This window comes from Notamacropus eugenii, chromosome 2 (genome assembly GCF_028372415.1).
Source record: "Notamacropus eugenii isolate mMacEug1 chromosome 2, mMacEug1.pri_v2, whole genome shotgun sequence".
Classification (NCBI taxonomy): Eukaryota; Metazoa; Chordata; class Mammalia; order Diprotodontia; family Macropodidae; genus Notamacropus; species Notamacropus eugenii.
In genome coordinates, this window is record NC_092873.1 from 189510344 (window position 1) to 189531185 (window position 20842).

Genomic DNA, 20842 nt, shown 5'->3' on the forward strand with positions numbered 1-20842 from the left:
CCCATGTACTCAGGAGCATCCAACTTACAGCAGGATAATATATTTTTCATTAAAATCAATCAGGTATGGGATCATAGATTTAGGGCTGAAAGGGTCCTCAGAGTACATCTAATTCAAACTTCTCATTTTAAGTGATTTGCCTGGGGGCCACACAGTAAATGTCTGAGGCAGGATTTTACTGACATAAAATGCACTGTTCTATCCATATCATCACATTGTGATAAGTTGGATGCCCCTGTTTCATAGCTAAACAGTGTTTTGGCTGAGAGGATCAGAAAAATAACTTTTGTTGAATAAAACCTAATAAAATCCATATGTAAAGGAAATAAGCTTTCTGATAAGATGTAAGCTACTTGATTGCCAAAAGAGACAGAAAATGAACATTAAATGGATTAAATCACCTTGTGATTTAATTAAATTAGGTAAATTTAATTAAATTAATTAAAGGAAGTAAGGTCCCTTTTATACATGAACAATTTAGTGACTGAAATAGGTAGGAAAAGAACTTGTATATACTAAAAGCTTGTGAAATGCAAGTGTGAAGAAACGTTTTTCACAGATAGAAAATGTTAAGAGTACCCAGTTAGAGGACTGAGAAATGACTGAGGTTATAAAGCATTGTGATCCTTTAGTTCATTTGCATGCAACTGTTTTTTAAGGCTTAGGAGTTAAAACCCACAAAATGATAAATAACTGTTTGGAGACTATGAGATGGTTGAATAAATACTACTGATTTTTTGTAAGCAACAGAAAGGTAAGTTTGTGAGGTTTAACCTCTTAAGGAAAACTTGATTCATTTATATCAGGAGGGCATGCTTTGAGCCATCAAAGTGAAGAACTCAGTACATGAGAAAAATTCATCTCTGGCAAAGCTTTGTGAAGAAGCCAATTAAAGTTGAATGAGTTGATAAGATTTTTGCATCTAATTCCTGATTGGCTGGATAAAGAATGATGCTCATTGGAAGAAAGTAAGACAACTGACTTTCTCTTTAGCACCATCTACATGCAGGTATACAGCTAAGTGGTGCAGCGGATAGAGCATCTGACCTGGAGTCAGGAAGACCTGAGTTCAAATTCAGCCTTAGACACTTACTAGCTGAGGCACCCTATGCAAGTCACTTAATCCTGGTTGCCTCAGTTTCCTCATCTGTAAAATGAGCTGGAAAAGGCAAACCATGCCAGTATCCCAAATAGAGTCACAAGGAGTTGGACATGACACGACAACAACAAAAAACATTTACAGGTGGAGATAAGCGAGCCTGTCGTAAGTGCCTATTGCTTTTTGCTTCCTTCCCTGGTCTGAGACTGAAAAATAGAAAGGTGAAATACAGGCTCTGCAGCTGATTTGCTAGTGGATCAGCTGGTTGAAAGTTGATTGGATGATGTAGCATTCTGGTAAGTGAAGTCTTGATGAATTCTGCAGTTCTGTGGCTGAAAAGAACTATTAATCAATGTCATAGTTCTTTCTCAGCAGTTTTTTAAGGGTGATTGTGAGTTAAATGAGCTTGACCCTGCTTTAGCAAGTTGAGTAGTAGAGTGGTGAGGACTAGAAAGGGAACAGTTAGCAGAGAAGGGCCTTTGTGTGTCTAGATATCCCTGAGCTATAGTGGTGAGTAGGGAGAGTGAATCACTCCACACCAGGTTACCCTCCATATCACCATGAGAATTTGAGTATAGCTATGTGGTGGTAGTGGTGGTGGCAACACTGTGGCCATTCTCTGTTAGTATTGGGATAGTTCTAGGTGAACAAGCTAGCCTATGGTAGGGGTCCCTACCATAATGAAGGAGATTACCAAGGAGATTTCCAGGTTAAATAAGGAGATGGAAGCATCCAGCTATGTTGGATGAGTCTTGGATGAAAAAAGTCACCTGCTCCAGATAAACTACATCCTAAGGATGAAAAGATCTAGCAGATGTGTTTCTGGGCCCTTGTCAGTGACCTTTGGAAGATCACAGAGAATAGGAGAAGTACAGTAGAATTGGAAAGAAGCAAATATCTCAATTTTCTGAAAAGGGAAGAGAATGGAACCTACAAACCCTGATCAACCTACAAAGTCTAATTGATCAGCTTGACTGATTCTTGGCAAAACTCTAAACTGTTGAAGAGATGGTTAGTAAACATGTAGAAAAAGAATTAGCAATCACAAAAACCCAGTATCTCAAGAACAAGTTATGCCAGGGTGTAGCACCAACACCATATTCACTGTGCCTAGGGTGCTATGAATATGCTGCTGTAATTCTGCATGGCAAAATATAACAGATTCTTCACATGGAAGACAGAAACAGAACATTTATTTAAACACCAGAAAGCCAAATCCCAACACCAGAAAGTCAAATCCATCATAGCAACAAAGAAATCTATACACAAAAACAATGCAGGGGGCACTACTATCCCCAAGTCTTCCCCCTGCTATGGCTTTCCCACAAATGAATACTCACAGCCTGCTTTCTCTCTCTCCCTTAGCTCTGCTATGTCCAACTTCCTCTCAGCTCTGCTCCACCCTTTCTGTTCCACCCCTTTCTGCTCTACCCCTTAGACCAGCTCCTCCCACCACTGACTCATGTGACTCAGGGAGGTCACATAAGTATTAAGGGATGGGAAAGATCTTCCCATTATGCAGAAATACATTACCAATACATAGAGTAACCTCATTTTATTTATTAACAGGATTATTAGCCTGGTAGATCAGAGGTAAACTCTAGGTATCATTTATCTTTATCAGGGGTTGGCACATTTTTTTTTCTGTAAAGAGCCATATTGTCAATGTTTTAGGCTTTGTAGGTCAATAGGTAAAACTGAGGATATTACATAGGTACATATGTAAAAAGAGAAAAACAAATTTCCACAATTTTTTTGTTGACAAAATATATTAATAATAGTAATGGATTTTTAATAATGCAGGTCTACTGAGAAGAATTCTTTTTTTTTAAAGTAACATTTCACTTAATTGGAGTTCAAGGTTATTTTGTAATACGTATTTGTAAAATTATTTGTAAAATGTTCATCTGTTAATGCTGATCTGTAATGAACTTTTATTTCTATCTTAGAAAATCCCGTTTCACACAGATAGATACTACCAAATAATGATATCAGTCCATGAGCATATGATTTTAAGTTAATGTCTTCATCACTTGGAAGACATTTAGATAATTTGAATTAGATTCTTCTCTTCTTGCCTTTTAGCAGTCCATCACATTGCATATTAATCACTTTTATTTGAAGTTTAGGTGGAAGCTTCTTAATTGTACAGTTAAATGGGTTTTGAAATATGGAAATTTTTTTTTGTACTTATATTGAAGACTGAAAAATACTGCTGGAACTGAGATTTGAACTCAGAATATAGATCTGTTGCAGATTTGTGGGAATGGAAATCTAATGTTTTGTGTGTTTTATTTTTAACTTTTGAGAACATAGGAAGTGTATAAAACAGTTTGTTGACATTGCTTATGATTCAGACAATAATAGTTGTCATTGAATTGACTTATCACAGTATAACTTTCACATATAGTTTTTTGCCTTGTAATTTTAGGTTGAAATAAAAAAACTAATATCCAAAGCCATTCAGTGTTTGATAATAGTAGCTGAGGATGGTTCTTCTTGTTCAGAAAAAATGTCATTCTTTGCCTTGAGTTCAAAAAATTACAATAAAACTTTTTTTCTTACTTCTTGTTTTGACATGATGGATATAAACTGGTAATAAAAAGTAAAATGTTTCAGTACAGTGATACATATGGCACTTGAAATGCTGTTTAGTTATAACTGTATCACTGAGATATGTACTGTGCACTGAGCAGCAGTGTTAAGTTTTGGGAGCTCCACATACATTCTATCACAATTACCCAGCTCTCTTGGTCTAGTCTGAAAGCAGCGATGAACTTGGCTTTGTTCTAATATAACTTTAAAAATATAAAAAACATTCTTAGAATGTGAGCTATGCAGAATTAAGCAGTGAGCTGGATTTGGCTGTCTGGCTATAGCTTGCTGACACTTGTTCTATATTTTAGAGTTTGATAATATCTTTCATACATACAGTTTTTGTGGAAATAGAAGAGATGGAGAGACATACACTAAATCAGTGGTGTCAAACTCGAATAGAAACAGGTCACTAAACTGTACCATAAGGCTTTTTGTGGTCCACATGTTAGAAAACCACATATGAATATGATTTATGTTTTATTGTATTTTTATTTATTTTGTTAAATACTTCCCAATTATATTTTAATCTGACTCAGGCCTCACTCAGAAGTGTTGTATTGACACCTCTGCAATAAATTATATACAATGAAGTGCATTCAGAACTTGCTGAATGTCCAGAGCTTAATAATAATTAGTAGTTTGATATCAGCTTGGAAGGAAGTCTCTAGTGGAATGCTATGGTGATGTGTGTTTGGCTCTGTCCTGTTCAACATTTTTAAGCACTATTTGAGTAAAGGTTAAATGGCATGCCCATCAAATTTCAAACTAACATACTGAATTACAATCAGAATTTTAAAAGCCTAGAACATAATAAAACCAAATAGGGATAAATGTAATGCCAGGCAGCTAGGTGGTACAGTAGATAGAGCACCAATGCAGGAGTCAGGAGGACCTGAGTTCATATCTCACCTCAGATACTTGACATTCACTAGCTGTGTGTCCTTGGGCAAGTCACTTAACCCCAATTGCCTCATCCTGGGTCATTTCCAGTTATCCTGATGAATATCTGGTCACTGGAATCGGATGGCTCTGGAGGAGAAGTGAGGCTGGTGACCTGCATAGCCCTCCTTCATTCAAAACAAAGTCAAGTGCAAGTGATGTCATCATTTCTTTGATGGCATGGTCTTCTTCGGCAACGAAGGATGAACACACACACGCACACACACATACACAAATGTAATGCCATACACTTGGGATAAAAAATGAAATTCACAGGTATAAGATGGGAGAGGCATAACTAGACAACAATTTGTCTGATAATGATCTCAGTGGACTGCATGTGAGTTAGCAGTGCGATATCAAATCCAAGAAGGTTAATGTGATCTTAGACTACATTAAGAAAGATAGAGTGTTCTGGACTAGAGATGTGGTATCTTGCTGACTTTCCTGGCAAGATCACATTTGGAGTATTATATTCAGTCTTAGCAGGAATTGCTAAGCTGGAGAGTGACCAGAGAAAGTTGAAGCTAATCAGGTGACATGAGGAGACAGCATGACACACTGGACTTAGAGTGTGGAAGACCTAGGTTTGACTTTTGCCTCAGACACTCACTAGTTGTGGGATTGAAGGCAATTCAGTTAATTCTCTTAGCCTCAGTTTCTTCATCTGTAAAATGCTCTGTCTCCCAAGATTGTTATGAGTTATGGTGGGTATACTCTGTAATAACTGAGGGAAACCAAGGTTTGAGCTTCCAAGAATATCAGTTTATTAAGCAACACATGTCAATTGTATAACAAATTGGTTCTAGACTTCCTCAGCTTGGCAGTGAACCCCAAACTCAGGGGGAGACAGATTTTTAGGCATCAGGGTACAAGATTAGGTAATTTGATTTCCATTGGAACAAAGATAGGGGCTTACTGAGTTGAGACGTAGAGAGCAAACAGGTACTATTCCCTGAAATCAGAAAAAGAGGTGTCCTGCTCCCCCCAAATGTTTGTATTCAATCAAAGGAAGAAGTAAGCAGTAACAGACCAGTATGGGATCAGTTTTCAGATAAGACATATGGGGTACCTGAAATATATTATTGGGAGAAAACTCCTTATATCAATCGTGGATCTGACTGGATTTCTGGTCAGCATAACCTAGGTCAGAAGTAGGGAAACTGTAGCCTCCAGGCCACCTGTGGCCCTCTAGGTCCTCAAATGTGGTCCTTTGATTGAATCCAGGTTCCTCAGCCCTGACCTAGATTATTAATTATGAGTCTCTAAGCTACAGGTAAAGGTGGTCTAGCTTCCCAGTCATGTGGGGCAATGCAAAAGAGTTTTCTCACAATTCCCATAACTGAATAAAACTTCCTCGCAAGACAAAAGTTGAACTAGACCCAGAATTGATTAGAAAGGAACCCGAGTTAGATCCAGAATTGAGGCACAAGATGGAGTCAGTGTAGTTCAGTCAGTTCCCAAACAAGTTCAAATAAGAAGATATAAAGTGCTTTGCAAAACCTCAAAGTACTATGTAATTGTTAGCTATTGTTATAATTCATATCAATAAGTTTATGTCGTAGGAGAATTGGTTGAATGAATTGGGAATGTTTAGCCTGGAAAAGAGAATTTGTAGTTTCTGACTTTAAGTGCTTAAAAGGTTATCACGTAGAAGAGGGATCATACTTATCCTGCTTGACCCCAGGATGCTGAAGTGAGCAGTGATGGAAGTTTCAAAGGAGCAAATGGAGTCTGGATGTAATGAAACAGTTGTTAACAATTCCAGCTGTCCCCGGGTAGTATCATCTGGTCAGAGCTGTCTGGGAGGGGGGCAGTCTTCCTACCAAAGGCTGGATGGTCACTTTGGGGGTATTTTGTAGAGGGAAATCTTGTTCAGGTTCTAAGAGGCAGAGTAAATAGCACCTGGAGTCTTTCTTACTGGAGTTCTGGGGTTCTAAAGAGATGGATTATTTTTGGTTCTCAGTTTACGAAAGATGAGAGGCAATATTGGCTGACAGTATATTGTCAGTGAACTGTTAGAGTCAGGGATAAGATATGATCATTTCTTTGAGCCCATGAAGAACTAATCTACCTCAGCTGCATGGGGTGATGATAGATTAGTGGGCTAGGAGTGCCAAAGCTGCCATGTCCTTCTTACTGTCTATCAAGATAGGGCTCATGGTACAGTGGTGGGACCATATATTGTTCTTAGAATGACAAGGTCTGGGTTTGAGTCCTGGCTCTGGCAATAGCTTTGTGATCTTGTAATTGCTCTGTGCCTCAGTTTCTTCATACATAAATGGAAAGAATACTGCTTCTACTATTTACTTCATAAGGTTGATGTGAGGAAAGCATTTTATTTTGTTTTTGTTTTTTAAATTTTTATTAATTGTTTTCAGTTTTCTACAATCACTTCTATATATCTTAGCTTTTTTTCCCCTCCCTTCCTTTCCCCTCCCTCTTCTCTCCCTGAGACAGCATGCATTCTTATATAGTTTCTACACATACAATCTCATTAAATACATTTTCACCTTAGTCATGTTGTAGAAGAATTAAAATGAATGGGAAAAACCATGAAAACAAAACAAAACATAACACAGGAGAAAATGGTCTGCTTCCTTTCTCTGGATGTGGAAGGCGTTTTGCCTCAAGAGTCCACTGGAAATTTTTTAGGTCCTTGCTTTGCTGTAAAGGGCTGTCTACCAGAAAAATTCCTCACACACTGTGGTTGTTGCTGTGTACAAAGTTCTCCTGGTTCTGCTCCTTTCCCTCAGCATCAGTTCATATAAGTCCTTCCAGGCCTCTCTGAAGTCTTTCTGTTCATCATTTCTCATAGCACAATAGTATTCCATTACATTCATATACCACAACTTGTTCAGCCATTCCTGAATTGATGGGTATCCCCTCAAAAGCATTTTAAAACTGTATTTTTTAAAAAAATAAAATTTAAAGTGTTTTATACACACATGTGCATGTTGTTATTAGTCTCCACAGAAACTTGAAGGGCAAGGAAATACTGAATAGCATCTTTTAATCCCAGTGTAACTCAGTGTTTGTTGCTTCCCATTTTCTCTTCCCTCTTCACAAATATCCCCTTTCATACATACACACAATTTCCATAGTAATTTTTGTAATATATTATGTGTGTAATATAATTTATATAATGTGTGTATACACATGTAATATACATATGTGTGTATATATGTGTGTGTATGTGTGTGTTTGCTCTCAGTAGTTTTTATGAATTTAAGGACTTGATAAAGAAAAGGATTAGATCCAAATTCTAGATAACTTTGTCACTAATTTTATGTAGTTTTGAGTGAGTGAGATGCTCAAATGATTTCAATCCACCTCTGCTCCTACATTTTGCAGTATAAACAACAGGAAAAGAAAAGGTTGGGAAAGGCTTAGAACTATACTTTTAATCATGGTACCAGACTACTGTATAGTATTCTGTCCTTGTCCTCAGCTGATGATTAAAAAATGCTTGATAATCAAGGTCTGTGATTTTTGTAAACTCTGCAATTATGTTAGTCATTTTATAGAAAAATGATGACCATGTGAATTCGGCTAACATTTTCATTGTTAAATGACTCCATTTCTCTTTTCTTTAGCCCACTTAACTTTTCAGTTTTGGAGGAGGCAGAGTACAGCCATGATGTTCTCATGTTTTTTTGTTAGCCTGAATGTCATTAATGGGCTCCTCTTCTGTTGTGCATAGGAGAGTCCTAATGACAAGAATTAGCAAAATGAGAATGCCTTGTGTCAAGGCTGCCCCATATTTTGAATTTAATGTTAATTGCCTTCACTGTTGAAAGAAATTTAATTATTGTTGTTAGTCCTTTTGTCACAGAATGAGATGAGTTAACTGATTTGACCCCCTTTTTATTTCTTTATTTTCATTTAAGCCTAAAATGGGACATTTAAACAAATATACATAAACTTTCATAATTTGTTGTGGGGGGGGGGGGAAGTCTTTCCAAGTTGCAGGTTATCTTTCCTATAATTTAATAGAATGTCCCAAGATATGAGGTCAGGACCAAGATCTTAGATACCAGGCCCAACCAGAAATCAACTACATATGCTTTGTGTGGGCTATTTTCTAGTCATTTAAGATGAAACACAGAATGGCAGTGAGTCTGAGTTTAGTCAGGCTTCTAGGAGATCTGATTATCAGGAATTTACGGAAGTACTTTCTCTACTGGTTCAACCCTTTCTACCATGTTGTTTTTGGTTAAATAAATCCATATTACTCACAACCATAACAAGATCATTAAGTGTGGGAGTACCAGTCAATTTGTGCTTACCTGTGACTATGTCTAGTGCACTCTCATTTCCTCCTTCTTTCCTTTCCCCTATTCCCTGTGGTCCAGAGTTGCCATCTGTTTAGACAAAAATCCCATTCCCCCTACTACTATTTCCCACTCTCTATTTGCCGTTCATCTCCGCAGCCCTGTCTTTCTCCAGTCTCCATTCTGTTCTGTCCTCCCTTTCTATTATTAATGACCTTCCCTTTAATCTAGACTTCTTCCTCTCAGATTTTTTTGGTATTGTAACCATGGAAACCATACTCCATCTAGAAGATACTATATCCGTGGCCATTCTCTCTTATTCCCATTACATTATATATTTCTATCTAATTTGAGTTGGGTTTTATTAGGAATTTTACTTAGGGATTCATAATTTTTCTCTATAGGTAATTATAACAATCCTTTGAAGTCAGGAATTGAGATTCCCATTGAATAAATATGTAAGCTAAGACTTGGGCATCTTAAAGCTTAGCATAACAATTAAAATGAGAAATTTTAGTCTTATTTTACCTGAGATATTTTACTTCTCTCATTTTTACTAACATGCTGATGACTGCTATTAATAGATGACATTTATATATTGTCTTACATGCCTTATCCAATTGGAACCTCACAGCAATACTAAGGGTCAGATACTAAAGATATTGCTTGACACATACTAAGTGCTTAAGGGGCAGCTAGGTGGTGTAGTGGATAGAGCACCAGTGCAGGAGTCAGGAGCATCTGAGTTCAAATGTCACCTCAGACACTTGACACTCACTACCTGTGTGACCTTGGGCAAGTCACTTAACCCCAATTGCCTCATCCTAGGTCATCTCCATTCATCCTGGATTCAGATGACTCTGGAGGAGAAGCGAGGCTGGTGACCTGCACAGTCCTCCTTCACTAAAAACAAAGTCAAGTGCAAGTCATGTCATTATTTCTCTGATGGCATGGTCTTCTTCAGCAATGAAGGACAAATACACTAAGTACTTAATAAAAATCTTTTCACCAGTTAACTAGCTAACTTCTTCCTTTGTTCATTTTATGGATAAAATGAGACTCATTTGCCCATGGTCACATACCCATAGGTATCAGTGGTGCTGGCGGGGAAGGGATTTGAGTTCCAATGTCCCCTGACTCCAAGTCCATTATTCAAAAATTAAATTGTACCCTTTGTAAAAGGAAAGATTTTATAACCTAATGCATGTTCTTGTGGCAGTTATTTACCAGTCTCTTGGTCATTCTCCATAGGACAACTGGGAACTCTCAAGAAGTTCAGTGCCTGACTCATAGTCTTCCTCTTCCTTCTTAGCCCTTATATTGGGGAAAGTTTCAAGATATGTGTTGAAAGTCTGTCCCAGTTTTTCATTTTCCACACCTTTGATCTTATCATCACCTACAAGTGTCTCCTTTGGTGATCAAGAATTCTGACATTTCTTTATCTGATCATAACTACCTATCATTCTATTTATTCTGACACCTAATTTCTCTTAAGCTACCATCATTGCTCTGACTTTTCTTTCCTCTGTTCCCAACCTTATATCTTTCATACCTCTCCTCTCCCTACCCTCTCAGGAGAAAATTTTGCCTCATACTTTATGGAGAAAATAGAGACCATTTGTCATGAACTCTTTCTTCTCCCCTATTGTACATCTCCAATCCTTTTGTCATCCCCAAACTCTTCTCCTTTATCATAGTCACTAATGAAGAGATGTACTTTCTCCTCATAAAGGCCAGCCACTCTCCTTGGCTTCTGATTCCATTCTTTCCTGTTATCTCTGGCAGACTCTCCTCTCAGTCAGTGCCTACCTATAATATTTAATCTCTACCCTTCTTAGAGTTCCTTCCCTGATAACCTTTAAATTCAATTAGGTCTCTTTGATCCTTAAAGTATCCTTACTTGGCCCTACTGCTTCCTTAACTTCCCATACCATCCCATAACTCTCTTTCACATCTAAGGTCCCAGAAAAAGTTGTCTATATTACTTCCACTCTTTTCAGTTCTCACCTTCCTTAAATCTGACTTCAAACCTCATCATATAACTGAAATTGCTCTCTCCGGAGTCACCAGTGATCTCTTAATTGCCAAATCCAGTGACTCTCAATTCTTCTTCTTAATCTTTTTCTGCAGCATTTGACATTGTTGACCCTACCTCTCTTCCTGAGTACAGTGAACTCTTTAGGTTTTCCTGATACTTTTCTTTCTTGTTTATTTCCCCTCCTACACTTCAGAACATTCCCTCTCCATCTTCTTTTTTGTATCATTACCCATGTACTACTCTCTGTGCGTATAATTCATGACCCTCTCTTGGACTTTCCTCATTTCTTTCTTTACATTCCTTTTCAGTGATCTCTTTAACTTCCTTGGGTTCAACGATCTCTCTATGCAGAAGACCTCCAGGCTTATATATGTTTTAAAGCTCTTTTCCTTTATTACCAGCTGTGTATCGGACATTTCTCATGAATACCTCTAACTTACTATGTTCAAAACAAAACATTGTTTTCTCCAGTCTTCTCTCACTTCTTTTCCCACTTCCGAACTTGTTCATTTTCTGTTGAGAGTATTCTCATTCTTTTAGTCATTCAAGTTCATAATTGTACGGTCATCCTACATTCATTACTAACCCTCATGCTACACATCTAGTCAGTTGCTAAATCTTATTGATTTTACCTCCATCACATCTCTTCTACTTGTCCCTATCTCTCCACTCCCACAGCTACCAATCTTGTACTCACCCCCATCACTTCTCACATGGATTATTGCAGCTGCCTCCTTTTTCTAGTTTTTCTTTTAAGTTACTATCAGTTCACTGATTTACTCTTGCTCTCTTGTATTGGTATAAGCATTTAGAGATTGAAAATTTCCTCTAAGTACTGCTTTGACTGCATCCCGCAAATTTTGGTATGTTGCCTCATTGTTGTCATTTTCTTTAATGGAATTGATTGTTTATGTGATTTATTACATGACCCATTCATTCTTTAGGGTTATATTATTTAGTTTTCAATTAATTTTTAATCTATTCTTTAAAGACCCCTTACTAAATATGATTTATATTGCATTATGGTCCAAAAAGCATACATTTAATAGTTCTACTTTTCTGCATTTGTGAGGTTTTTATGCTCAAATATCAGTTTTTGTTAAGGTGCCATATATAGCTGAAAAAAATTGTATACTGTTTTCTATCCCCATTCATTATTCTCCAGAGGTCTATCATGTCTAACTTTTCTAAAACTCTATTCATCTCCTTAACTTCTTTCTTATTTCTTTTATGGTTTTATCTAGATTTCATCTAAATATGAGAGAGGGTAAATAGAGGTCCCCCCCAAGTATAATTTTACTATCTCTTTCTTCTGGTAATTCATTTAACTTTTCCTTCAGGAATTTAGATGTTCTCTCCTTTGGTACATCTATGTTTAATATTGATATTGCTTCATTGTCTATGGTACATTTTAGCAAAATGTAATTTCCTTGCTTATCTCTCTTAATTAGGTCTATTTTTGCTTTTGCTTTGTCTGAGATTGCTACCCCCTACCTTTTTCAGTTCAGCTGCAGAATAATACATTCTGTTCTACCTCCTTACTTTAACTCTATGTGTCTTTCTGTTTTAAGTGTATCTCTTGTACACAACATGTTGTTGGATTCTGGCTTCTAATCCATTCTGCTATATGCTTCCATTTTATGGGTGAATTAATCCTATTTGCATTCCCAGTTGTGATTGCTGTGTATTTCTCACCATCCTATTCTCTTCTGTATATTCTTCTCTTTTTTTAATACTGTCTCCTCCTCAAAGTTTGTTATACTTGGTGGCGTAGTGGATAGAGTGCTGGGCCTGAAGTTTGGAAAACTCAGCTTCCTATGTGACCTTGGGCAAATCACTTAATTTCTCTCTGTCTCAGTTTACTTAACTGTAAAATAGGAATCAAAATAGCACCCATTTCACAGTGTTGTTATGATCAAATAATAATTGAAAAACACTTAGCACAATGACTGTATATAGTAGGTGCTTAATAAATGCTTGCCCCCTTCTCCCTCCCCATCCCTATATTTTCTATACACTTATATGGGTATGTTGCTCTTCACCCCTTCTCCAAAAGACTACAGGCTCCTTGAAGGCAAAGACTGTTCCATTTTTGTCTATTTCCTCAGGAGTTAGCATAGTGCCTGGCATGTGTAGCTTGATTTGTTGAATCTCTTATCTCTTTAAACCTCCTTTTAGCTATAGGGCCTTTAAAGGGAAAATTCCTTTGCTTCTCCTGTACAAAGAAGCCCTGAAGTTTTTGAGTTGCAGGTGTTTTTGAGACTTCTTCCAAGTTAGCTGTGTGAAAGTCTATAGATTAGCTGGCCTCCATGACTGGAAAGAGTAGGACAGATGCTAAATTAAGCAGCACTTTAGGTATTATTCCAGTGCTGCTGGACTGATTGGTTAAATCCCAGACTTGTTAGGGAATTATTGAGAGATAGGAACTTTAAATGCATATACAATGAAGAATTTTATTAAGGATTTAGTACCTTGGCTATTCCAAACAGGCTTTTCTGCTTTCTCAGACACTGAGAGGCACAAGAAAATTGAGGTGCGTCTTGCCTAGGTTGCCTTGTCTTCCTAGGAGATTAGAGGTTCCTTCTGAGCTCTTATTGGTCTGAATCTGTCCAGGTATGGTATATCAGAAAAAGTACTGGACTTAGCAGTGAGGAGAGATGGATTTCTAGTGCCATCTTAGCTTCTGATTAAGTATATGACAATATCTTACTTTCTTGCTAATGATAGCCTTCATTTCTTAGAATTTAAAAAATAGATTGGGAGTATCATTTTATTTTCTTAAATAACTCTGAAACATTTCCATAGAAGCAAAAAAAATTTTTTTCTCTTTCTTCCTATTGGTTTTTATTAAGTTTAATTCATTCTCTTGTGTAATGTTTATATAAGAAAACTACTGAGATTTTTAGTGATATTTCACCAATGAAGAAAAAAGATCTTTCCTTCATCAAAGGAGGAAAATCTCCAGTGTGTTGGGTCAGTTAATTGGCTGCACAACCGAACACATGCCTTGAAATGATTACAGCACTATAAAAGTTTAGAATTTTAGAAAAATTGCTTATTAGGGACTCACAAAGAATATCGGTTTTAAAACTCACTTTTGTGTCACTTTGTATGGCTTCTTATTTTTAAATAAGATCAGCCTTCAGCAAACCATGTTGATGTAAAATCTAATATATATTTTTTGTAAATTTAAAGATATGTATAAAGCACCATGTGATAAAAACCTGCCTAACAAGTGACTTTTTTTTGAAATGTTAACATTTTTAACAGAGATATTTCCTTGTTGGGAGTAATCATGCAGAGACGAAGTACCGAGTCTTGAAAATTGATCGAACTGAACCAAAAGATTTGGTTATCATTGATGATAAGGTATGTCAAAAATGTGAAAATGTGAGATTAATATCAGAATTTATCATGATTACACTAAACTCAGTTATGATGTTTGCCATGTAAATGTAGAAATGAAATATATCGTTATATTCAAGTGCTCTTATCTTGGGACAGACATATAGAGAGTGTAGGAAAACAGATGCCAGATTTTGACACTTTTTCACCTTAGAAGTATGTATTATTAATTCAGTAGGAAACCATGTAAATATTTATATAAGGAATTTGGTATTTTTTTTTAAACTGCAGCTGAGTATATTGAAGCTTTGTATTTTAGCTATTTTATGGAGAAACTTTGTTGCTTAAATAATTTTTACTTTTTATGCATGTGTGATCAAACAACCAATAGAAAAAGTCACTAATGAAATGTTGTTTATTTTTAGCACGTGTACACTCAACAGGAAGTAAGGGAGCTTCTTGGCCGCTTGGATCTAGGAAACAGGACGAAGATGGGACAGAAAGGCTCCTCTGGGTTATTCCGAGCTGTGTCAGCTTTTGGTGTTGTAGGTAAGGAACATACCTCCTTCTTAAAATGCCTTTCTCTTTAAATAGAAACATAATGGTGCTTCTGTGGTAGTAGCCATCTAGTGAGTCTACAGCTTTAGTGTGGTAAACCATCATCTGTGGCTTGAATAGTTAATCAAACACTTGTTATCTGTTAATCAGTTATCAACAAATATTTTTAAAGCCATTTTTATGCTTAGCATTGTGCTAAGTGCTTTGAGGGATACAAAGTAGTAAAATGCATGTTCTCTTCCTTTAAGCTTACAATCTAGTTGGGAAGACATAAGTAACATACAAAAAATGAGAGTTGGGGGCAGTGTAGTGGAAAGTGTGTTGGACCTAAGAGTCAGAAAGACCTGGGTTTGAATCCTGTCTATGGACCAGTGATTTAACCTCTCCGAACCTCAGTTTCCTCATCTGGAAAATGGAGATAAAACCTGCAGGCACCTACCTCATGAGGCTGTGGTATGGATCAAAAAGACTTTGAAAATTAAAATGCCTTTTCCTTCTCTAGTTCATTTTACACATGAGGAAATTGAGACAAACAAGATTAAGTGACTTGTCCAGGGTCACACACCTAGTAAGTGTCAGAAACCAGATTTGATCTCAGGGCTTCCTGATTCCAGGCCCCAGTACTTTGTCCACTATGCCACTTAACTCCCTTTTCATCATTCTAGGAATATAAAGGAAAAATACAAATTATATTCTTTAGATTGGAGCTAAAAAGATAAAATTGATTTTAACCTAAGATTCAAGTAGATAGGATGTGTTTGAGGGAAAATTCCTTGTCCAATTAAAAATAAATTAATTTAAAAGGAAACAGAGAAGGGAGACTTTCCTTGTGAAATTTTTATCATGTAAACTCAATTAAATGTTTCTACTAGATGTTTTATTTAGCTTTTGTTCAACTAAAATGTAAGTTTTACTTTTTAAACAAGCTATCAATGAGTTTTTAACAGTCTTTTTATTTCTGGTTTTTATATCTTTCTGTTGCTTGTAATTATATTTTTCAGATGTATTTAAAGATGAGGGGGATAGTGAGAGCCAATATGGAATATAAAATGATGAATGATTTCAGAAAAATACATATACTACTTTATATTTTTTGTAGGTTTAAAAACAAAATATATACTTATGTATATTTTGTCCATATGGATCATGGAATTCTAAAATAATTTTTTTTATTATCATTTTTGCCTGGGTGGTATAAAGTGGTACATGTGACAGCTTCATTATCTATAAATGGAGGAAAATAAGACTTGCTGAAGTGACTTGCTCAAAGTTATCTCATCAGTTACAAATAGAACATAAAGCAAAATCTCTGTAGCTCCTGACTTCCATCCCTGAGAAGATTTAGTTTATTTAAGTGATGGCAAATATCACTCTGTAGAATGGTTCTTAAAAAAATTTCTCATTTTAGTAGTGTTTGAATAATGAAGAAATAATACTCCTAAGACCAGAATTATATCATGAGTCTATGATTCTCCACACATGTTTATTTGGTAAGATAAAAAAAGTACTCTTTCAATTTCCACTTTGATACTTTAAAAATCTGTAATTTCATTGGGGGAGGATACTTCTTCCACTGACCCAGGTTATAGCTCCTTCTTGCTGTAGTAAATAGCTTTTGTAAGTTGTAATCTCTCCCAGACCCCCAATTCTTACAGTATAAAAAGGTATACATTGCATTTTCTTCTGTTTTGAAATAGGTTTTGTCAGATTTTTAGAAGGTTATTACATCATATTAATAACAAAAAGGAGGAAAATGGCAGATATTGGAGGACATGCAATATACAAGATAGAAGATACAAACATGATCTATATCCCAAATGATTCTGTGCGAGTTACTCATCCTGATGAAGCTAGGTAACTACTAGTGGTTAACTATTTTTACTTGTGATGTTACAGATTAAGGAAATAAAGTATGTTTTGGAGGTTGTATGTTATTTTAAAAGTAGTGTTTTATTTAGTTGTGTTTGGCTAAATATCAGAGCAAATAATACATGTGCCTTACAGCAAAGATCACATTGTAAAGATTGAAACTAATCAAGGAATACATTTCTAAGTATAAGAATAGGCAGGTAAAACTTGGTCTTATTAAAAAGAATTGTTAGAACAATATTCACTTTGTCATTTTAATACAAGTATACAAAATCACTTTTAGTTCTTATATTTGAAGTGACCAGGCAAATGGGGCAACTTTAGTAGTTTTCTTTGTGTCCAAAACAGTTGGTAACCTGAAGTGATGTGCAAATTAACTGGGCCAGAATTAGTTATTATTGATATAAACTTTCTTATAACTTCTTACATTAAAAACCCATTTAATATGCTAAATGTGCTTTTTTTCTGCAGTCATTTGTTTTATACAATTTGGAATTGAATTTACAAGATTTTGACATATATTCTTTAATCTTTTGACTATTCCGATTTTCCAAATCTAGCTTTGATTATATAGGCATACTTTAGAAATACTGTGGGTTCAGTTCCAGACTACCACAGTAGTTAGTCATATGAATTCTTTGATTTCCCAGTCCATATAAAAGTTATGATTACACTATACTGTGATCTATTAAGTGTGTAATAGTATTATGTCTAAAAAAATCTAGGTACATATATTAATTAAAAAATACTGAGTTGCTAAAAAATGTTGATCAGCAACTGAACCTTAAGCAAGTTATAATCTTTTTGCTGGTAGAGGGTCTTTCCTTGATGTTGATGGCTGCTGACTGATCAAGTGGTGGTTGCTCAGTGTTAGCTCAATGAAATTTACTGCATATAATATTTATCTATTAAGTTCATTGTTTTATATGGATGCAGCTTGTGGCACCCCAAAAACAATTATGGTAGTAATATCAGAGATCACTGATCACAGATCATCATAACAGGTATAATAATAATGAAAAAGTTTGAAATATTGTTAGAATGACCAAAATGTGACATAGAGACACAATGTGAGCACATGCTGTTGAAAAAATGGCACTGAGAGACGTGATTGACACAGGGTTCCCACAAACCTTTAATTTGTAAAAAAAAAAAAAATGCAATAAACAATGTATGTGTGTATCACTTAGGTTTTCAAAAACAACATATACTTATATCACTTAGAGTTTTCAAGAGGATTTAAATCAGGGAACTTCTTACAGCATTGGTGTATGTTTATCTCTTGGCTAGATTTCTTAACTTTTCATACTGTATGACATGGTGCAAGGTTGTGTTGCCATATTCCGTTTCCATTTGGCAATAGCTATAATTCTAGAGCAATTCTGCTTCTCTAGTGTATCAATAAACCTATCAGAGTTCATAATTCTCTTTATGAAAACAAAATTTCTAGGACCTGTGGAAGTAACAAAGTCATCAAAGCATATTTTTTGGAGGGGTTGCTGTTTTATTTGATGTAGTTGCCCAGATGTTACAGGATCACTAGAACTTCTTTTGATATCAGTTTTGGCATGTGAATGAAGTGAATGAAGAAAACAAGTTTCATCAATAAAAATAACCTTTTTTCCAAACTTTAGCACTCAAGACTTTGTGTTATTTTGCCCATGATGAACATTTTTCCTTCATAGTAATAGTAATTGTTCTTCCTTCTTGCTGTTTTTCCAACTTCCAGAAGTCTACAGTATACTGTAGAAGAATACTCCTCTAGTTGTCAAGTCTCTCTGAAGGCCTTTGCTTATTTTCTTAAGATTCATCAGGCAGTTCAGTATTGTTTGATGAAGAACTATGAATGGCTTAGCTATTCTCAGCAATACGACGATCCAAGACAATCCCAAAGGACTCATGATGAAGCATACTACTTGCCTCTAGAGAAAGAACTGATAGTGATTGAATACAGACTGAAGCATGCCATTTTCACTTTCTTTCATTTTTTTCTTTTATTTGAGTCTGCTTGTACAAAATGACTAATATGGAACTGTTTTACATAATTCCATATAACCTAGATCTAATTGCTTACCATCTCAGGGAGGGGGAGGGGAGGAAAGGAAGGAGGGATAGAATTTGGAACTCAAAACTTTAAATGAAAATGTTTTTAAAACTTAAAAAAAAGGATTAACTAGGCAGTTGCATAGCAGTAACTTTGTCGGTCTCTGGTGTTTTTTGTTTTTGATTGCACTTTCCTTTGCACATTAGAGTAACTGATCATATTCAATGATCCTTGAAACATTTAACTTTCTCACAGCAATAGCCAACGCAGTATTTCTAAGTCTTTGAAGTATTCATCAAAACCAAAGGGCACATCAAAAGTGTAGTGAAGAGTACATCTATCTATCTATCTATCTATCTATATCTCAAAAGAAAGCAATGAAATATGTGTGTATATCATGAGATCCTACACTCAACTGACAGAAAACTAAAGTGGGGAAAACCAACTCAATCCAATTTCGTCTGGTCAAGGTCATAAAATATTTGTACTGTCTACTACACAGTTTGTTGTGAGGAAAGCCTGTTATAAACTTAAAGTGCTACATACATGTGAATTATTATTATCATTATCAGAAATACATTCATAAATACGTAAATGTTGGATGATGAAAATGTCAAAGAATTCAGTGACTATGATAGTCTTATTTTGGATTTTCTTTTCAGATATCTGCGAATATTTCAAAATGTAGATCTATCCAGCAATTTTTATTTTAGGTAAGTTTGGATTTAACTTGGGGGCTAATTGATGAATTAAAATTTAATTTCTTTTGCAGAAGGAGAAGAGAGTAGGAAAAAAACAATCAGAGGATTCATTCTGCTTCTTAAAAATCCTCACAAAATCTTAATGCATTAGGAACATAAAACCTGTTCCTAGAAAATCCAGGCAGATAAATTAAGTGATAATTATTTATATTACAGAAACATTATATATTGTACAGAAAGACTCATCTCAAGATTCCTTATTTGGGTTCACTTTAAACATTATTTATAAAGCATTGATTTTTATACTTTATAAAATGTCTATTTTATTATGTGAAGTAAGATGTTTTTTGGGTGGTGTTTTTTCTTTTAGTCTAAACCTGTGATTTAATTTATGTAGGGAGGAGCAGCTATGGAAAATCATTCTACCAATGAAAATTATTGAAAATTATTTACTTTAAATAAGATGCTCATTAAATAAGATTGCTACTGTTAAATCAAGAACTTAACAACTTTTGTCACTGTGAGACAAAAGTATATGAATCTGACTATTTTTTTTCAAATGTGACTATTGAAATGATTGCAATAATAAATGTAATACTATTATGTTTCAAAGATAAAGCAGAAAAATCACTCAATCAAGCCTTACACGTGAATTAAAGAAAAAAAATATAATTATACCAAACAATAGTGTGTGCAGCTCCTTCTGCAGAAATGTTAGAAACTTGGATAATTGTATCTTATTATACTTACCATAATAATGTAAGATGTAATGAATAATAATTAAAAGTATTCTGAAAACAAGTTCACATAGAGAGTGGAAATATTCAGGCTGCACTTTGAGATTCTCTGCTAACCGTAAAACAGGATGGAACTGCCGAAAAAAGACAGTTGCCATGGTGAAATCTGTTGTGAAAAGCATCTCTTGGCCCCCAAAACCCAAACTTTAGTTGTATAGGTTTTAAAATAAAATCTGAATTCAAAGTCTCTCCATCAGAGAAGCCATTATTAGAGTGCCACATGGTCTCTGTAAGCATACTTTAGTTTACACCATTAGCATGTCTCTTAGCTGTATTGACATTATTCATTACACTCATTCATTAAGTAGTGTAACAACTTTAAAAAATTTAAACATGGATAGGTTAAAACACCAAAATTGTTTCCCAGTATTATCTTGTGTTTCTTTTGGTCTCTTTCAAAGTTGGTCCAGCTAAAACAGTTGATCACCTGGAGTCCAAACTCCTGGTGGTGGTATTCTGGCCCTCCCCTTCCTCCACCACTCGTCTTGTGGCACACTTATTTAGGTTGATCCTTGGATATCAGATATATGGGCTGTGACCGGGCCCCTACTGAGCATTATACTGGGAATTAATTGCTGTT

The 20842-nt window shown here is 35.5% G+C and overlaps 1 protein-coding gene across 3 annotated transcripts in view; it reads left to right on the plus strand.

Moving 5' to 3' along the window:
* Positions 1-20842, plus strand: part of FIG4 (FIG4 phosphoinositide 5-phosphatase) — a 150093-nt gene that overhangs the window by 12037 nt on the left and 117214 nt on the right. For all 3 annotated transcript variants that reach the window (XM_072643035.1, XM_072643036.1, XM_072643037.1), the window contains exons 2-5: positions 14219-14317; positions 14719-14842; positions 16549-16705; positions 19427-19477. In XM_072643035.1, coding sequence (XP_072499136.1) covers positions 14219-14317; positions 14719-14842; positions 16549-16705; positions 19427-19477 — 431 coding nt within the window. The remainder of the gene's footprint in view (positions 1-14218; positions 14318-14718; positions 14843-16548; positions 16706-19426; positions 19478-20842) is intronic.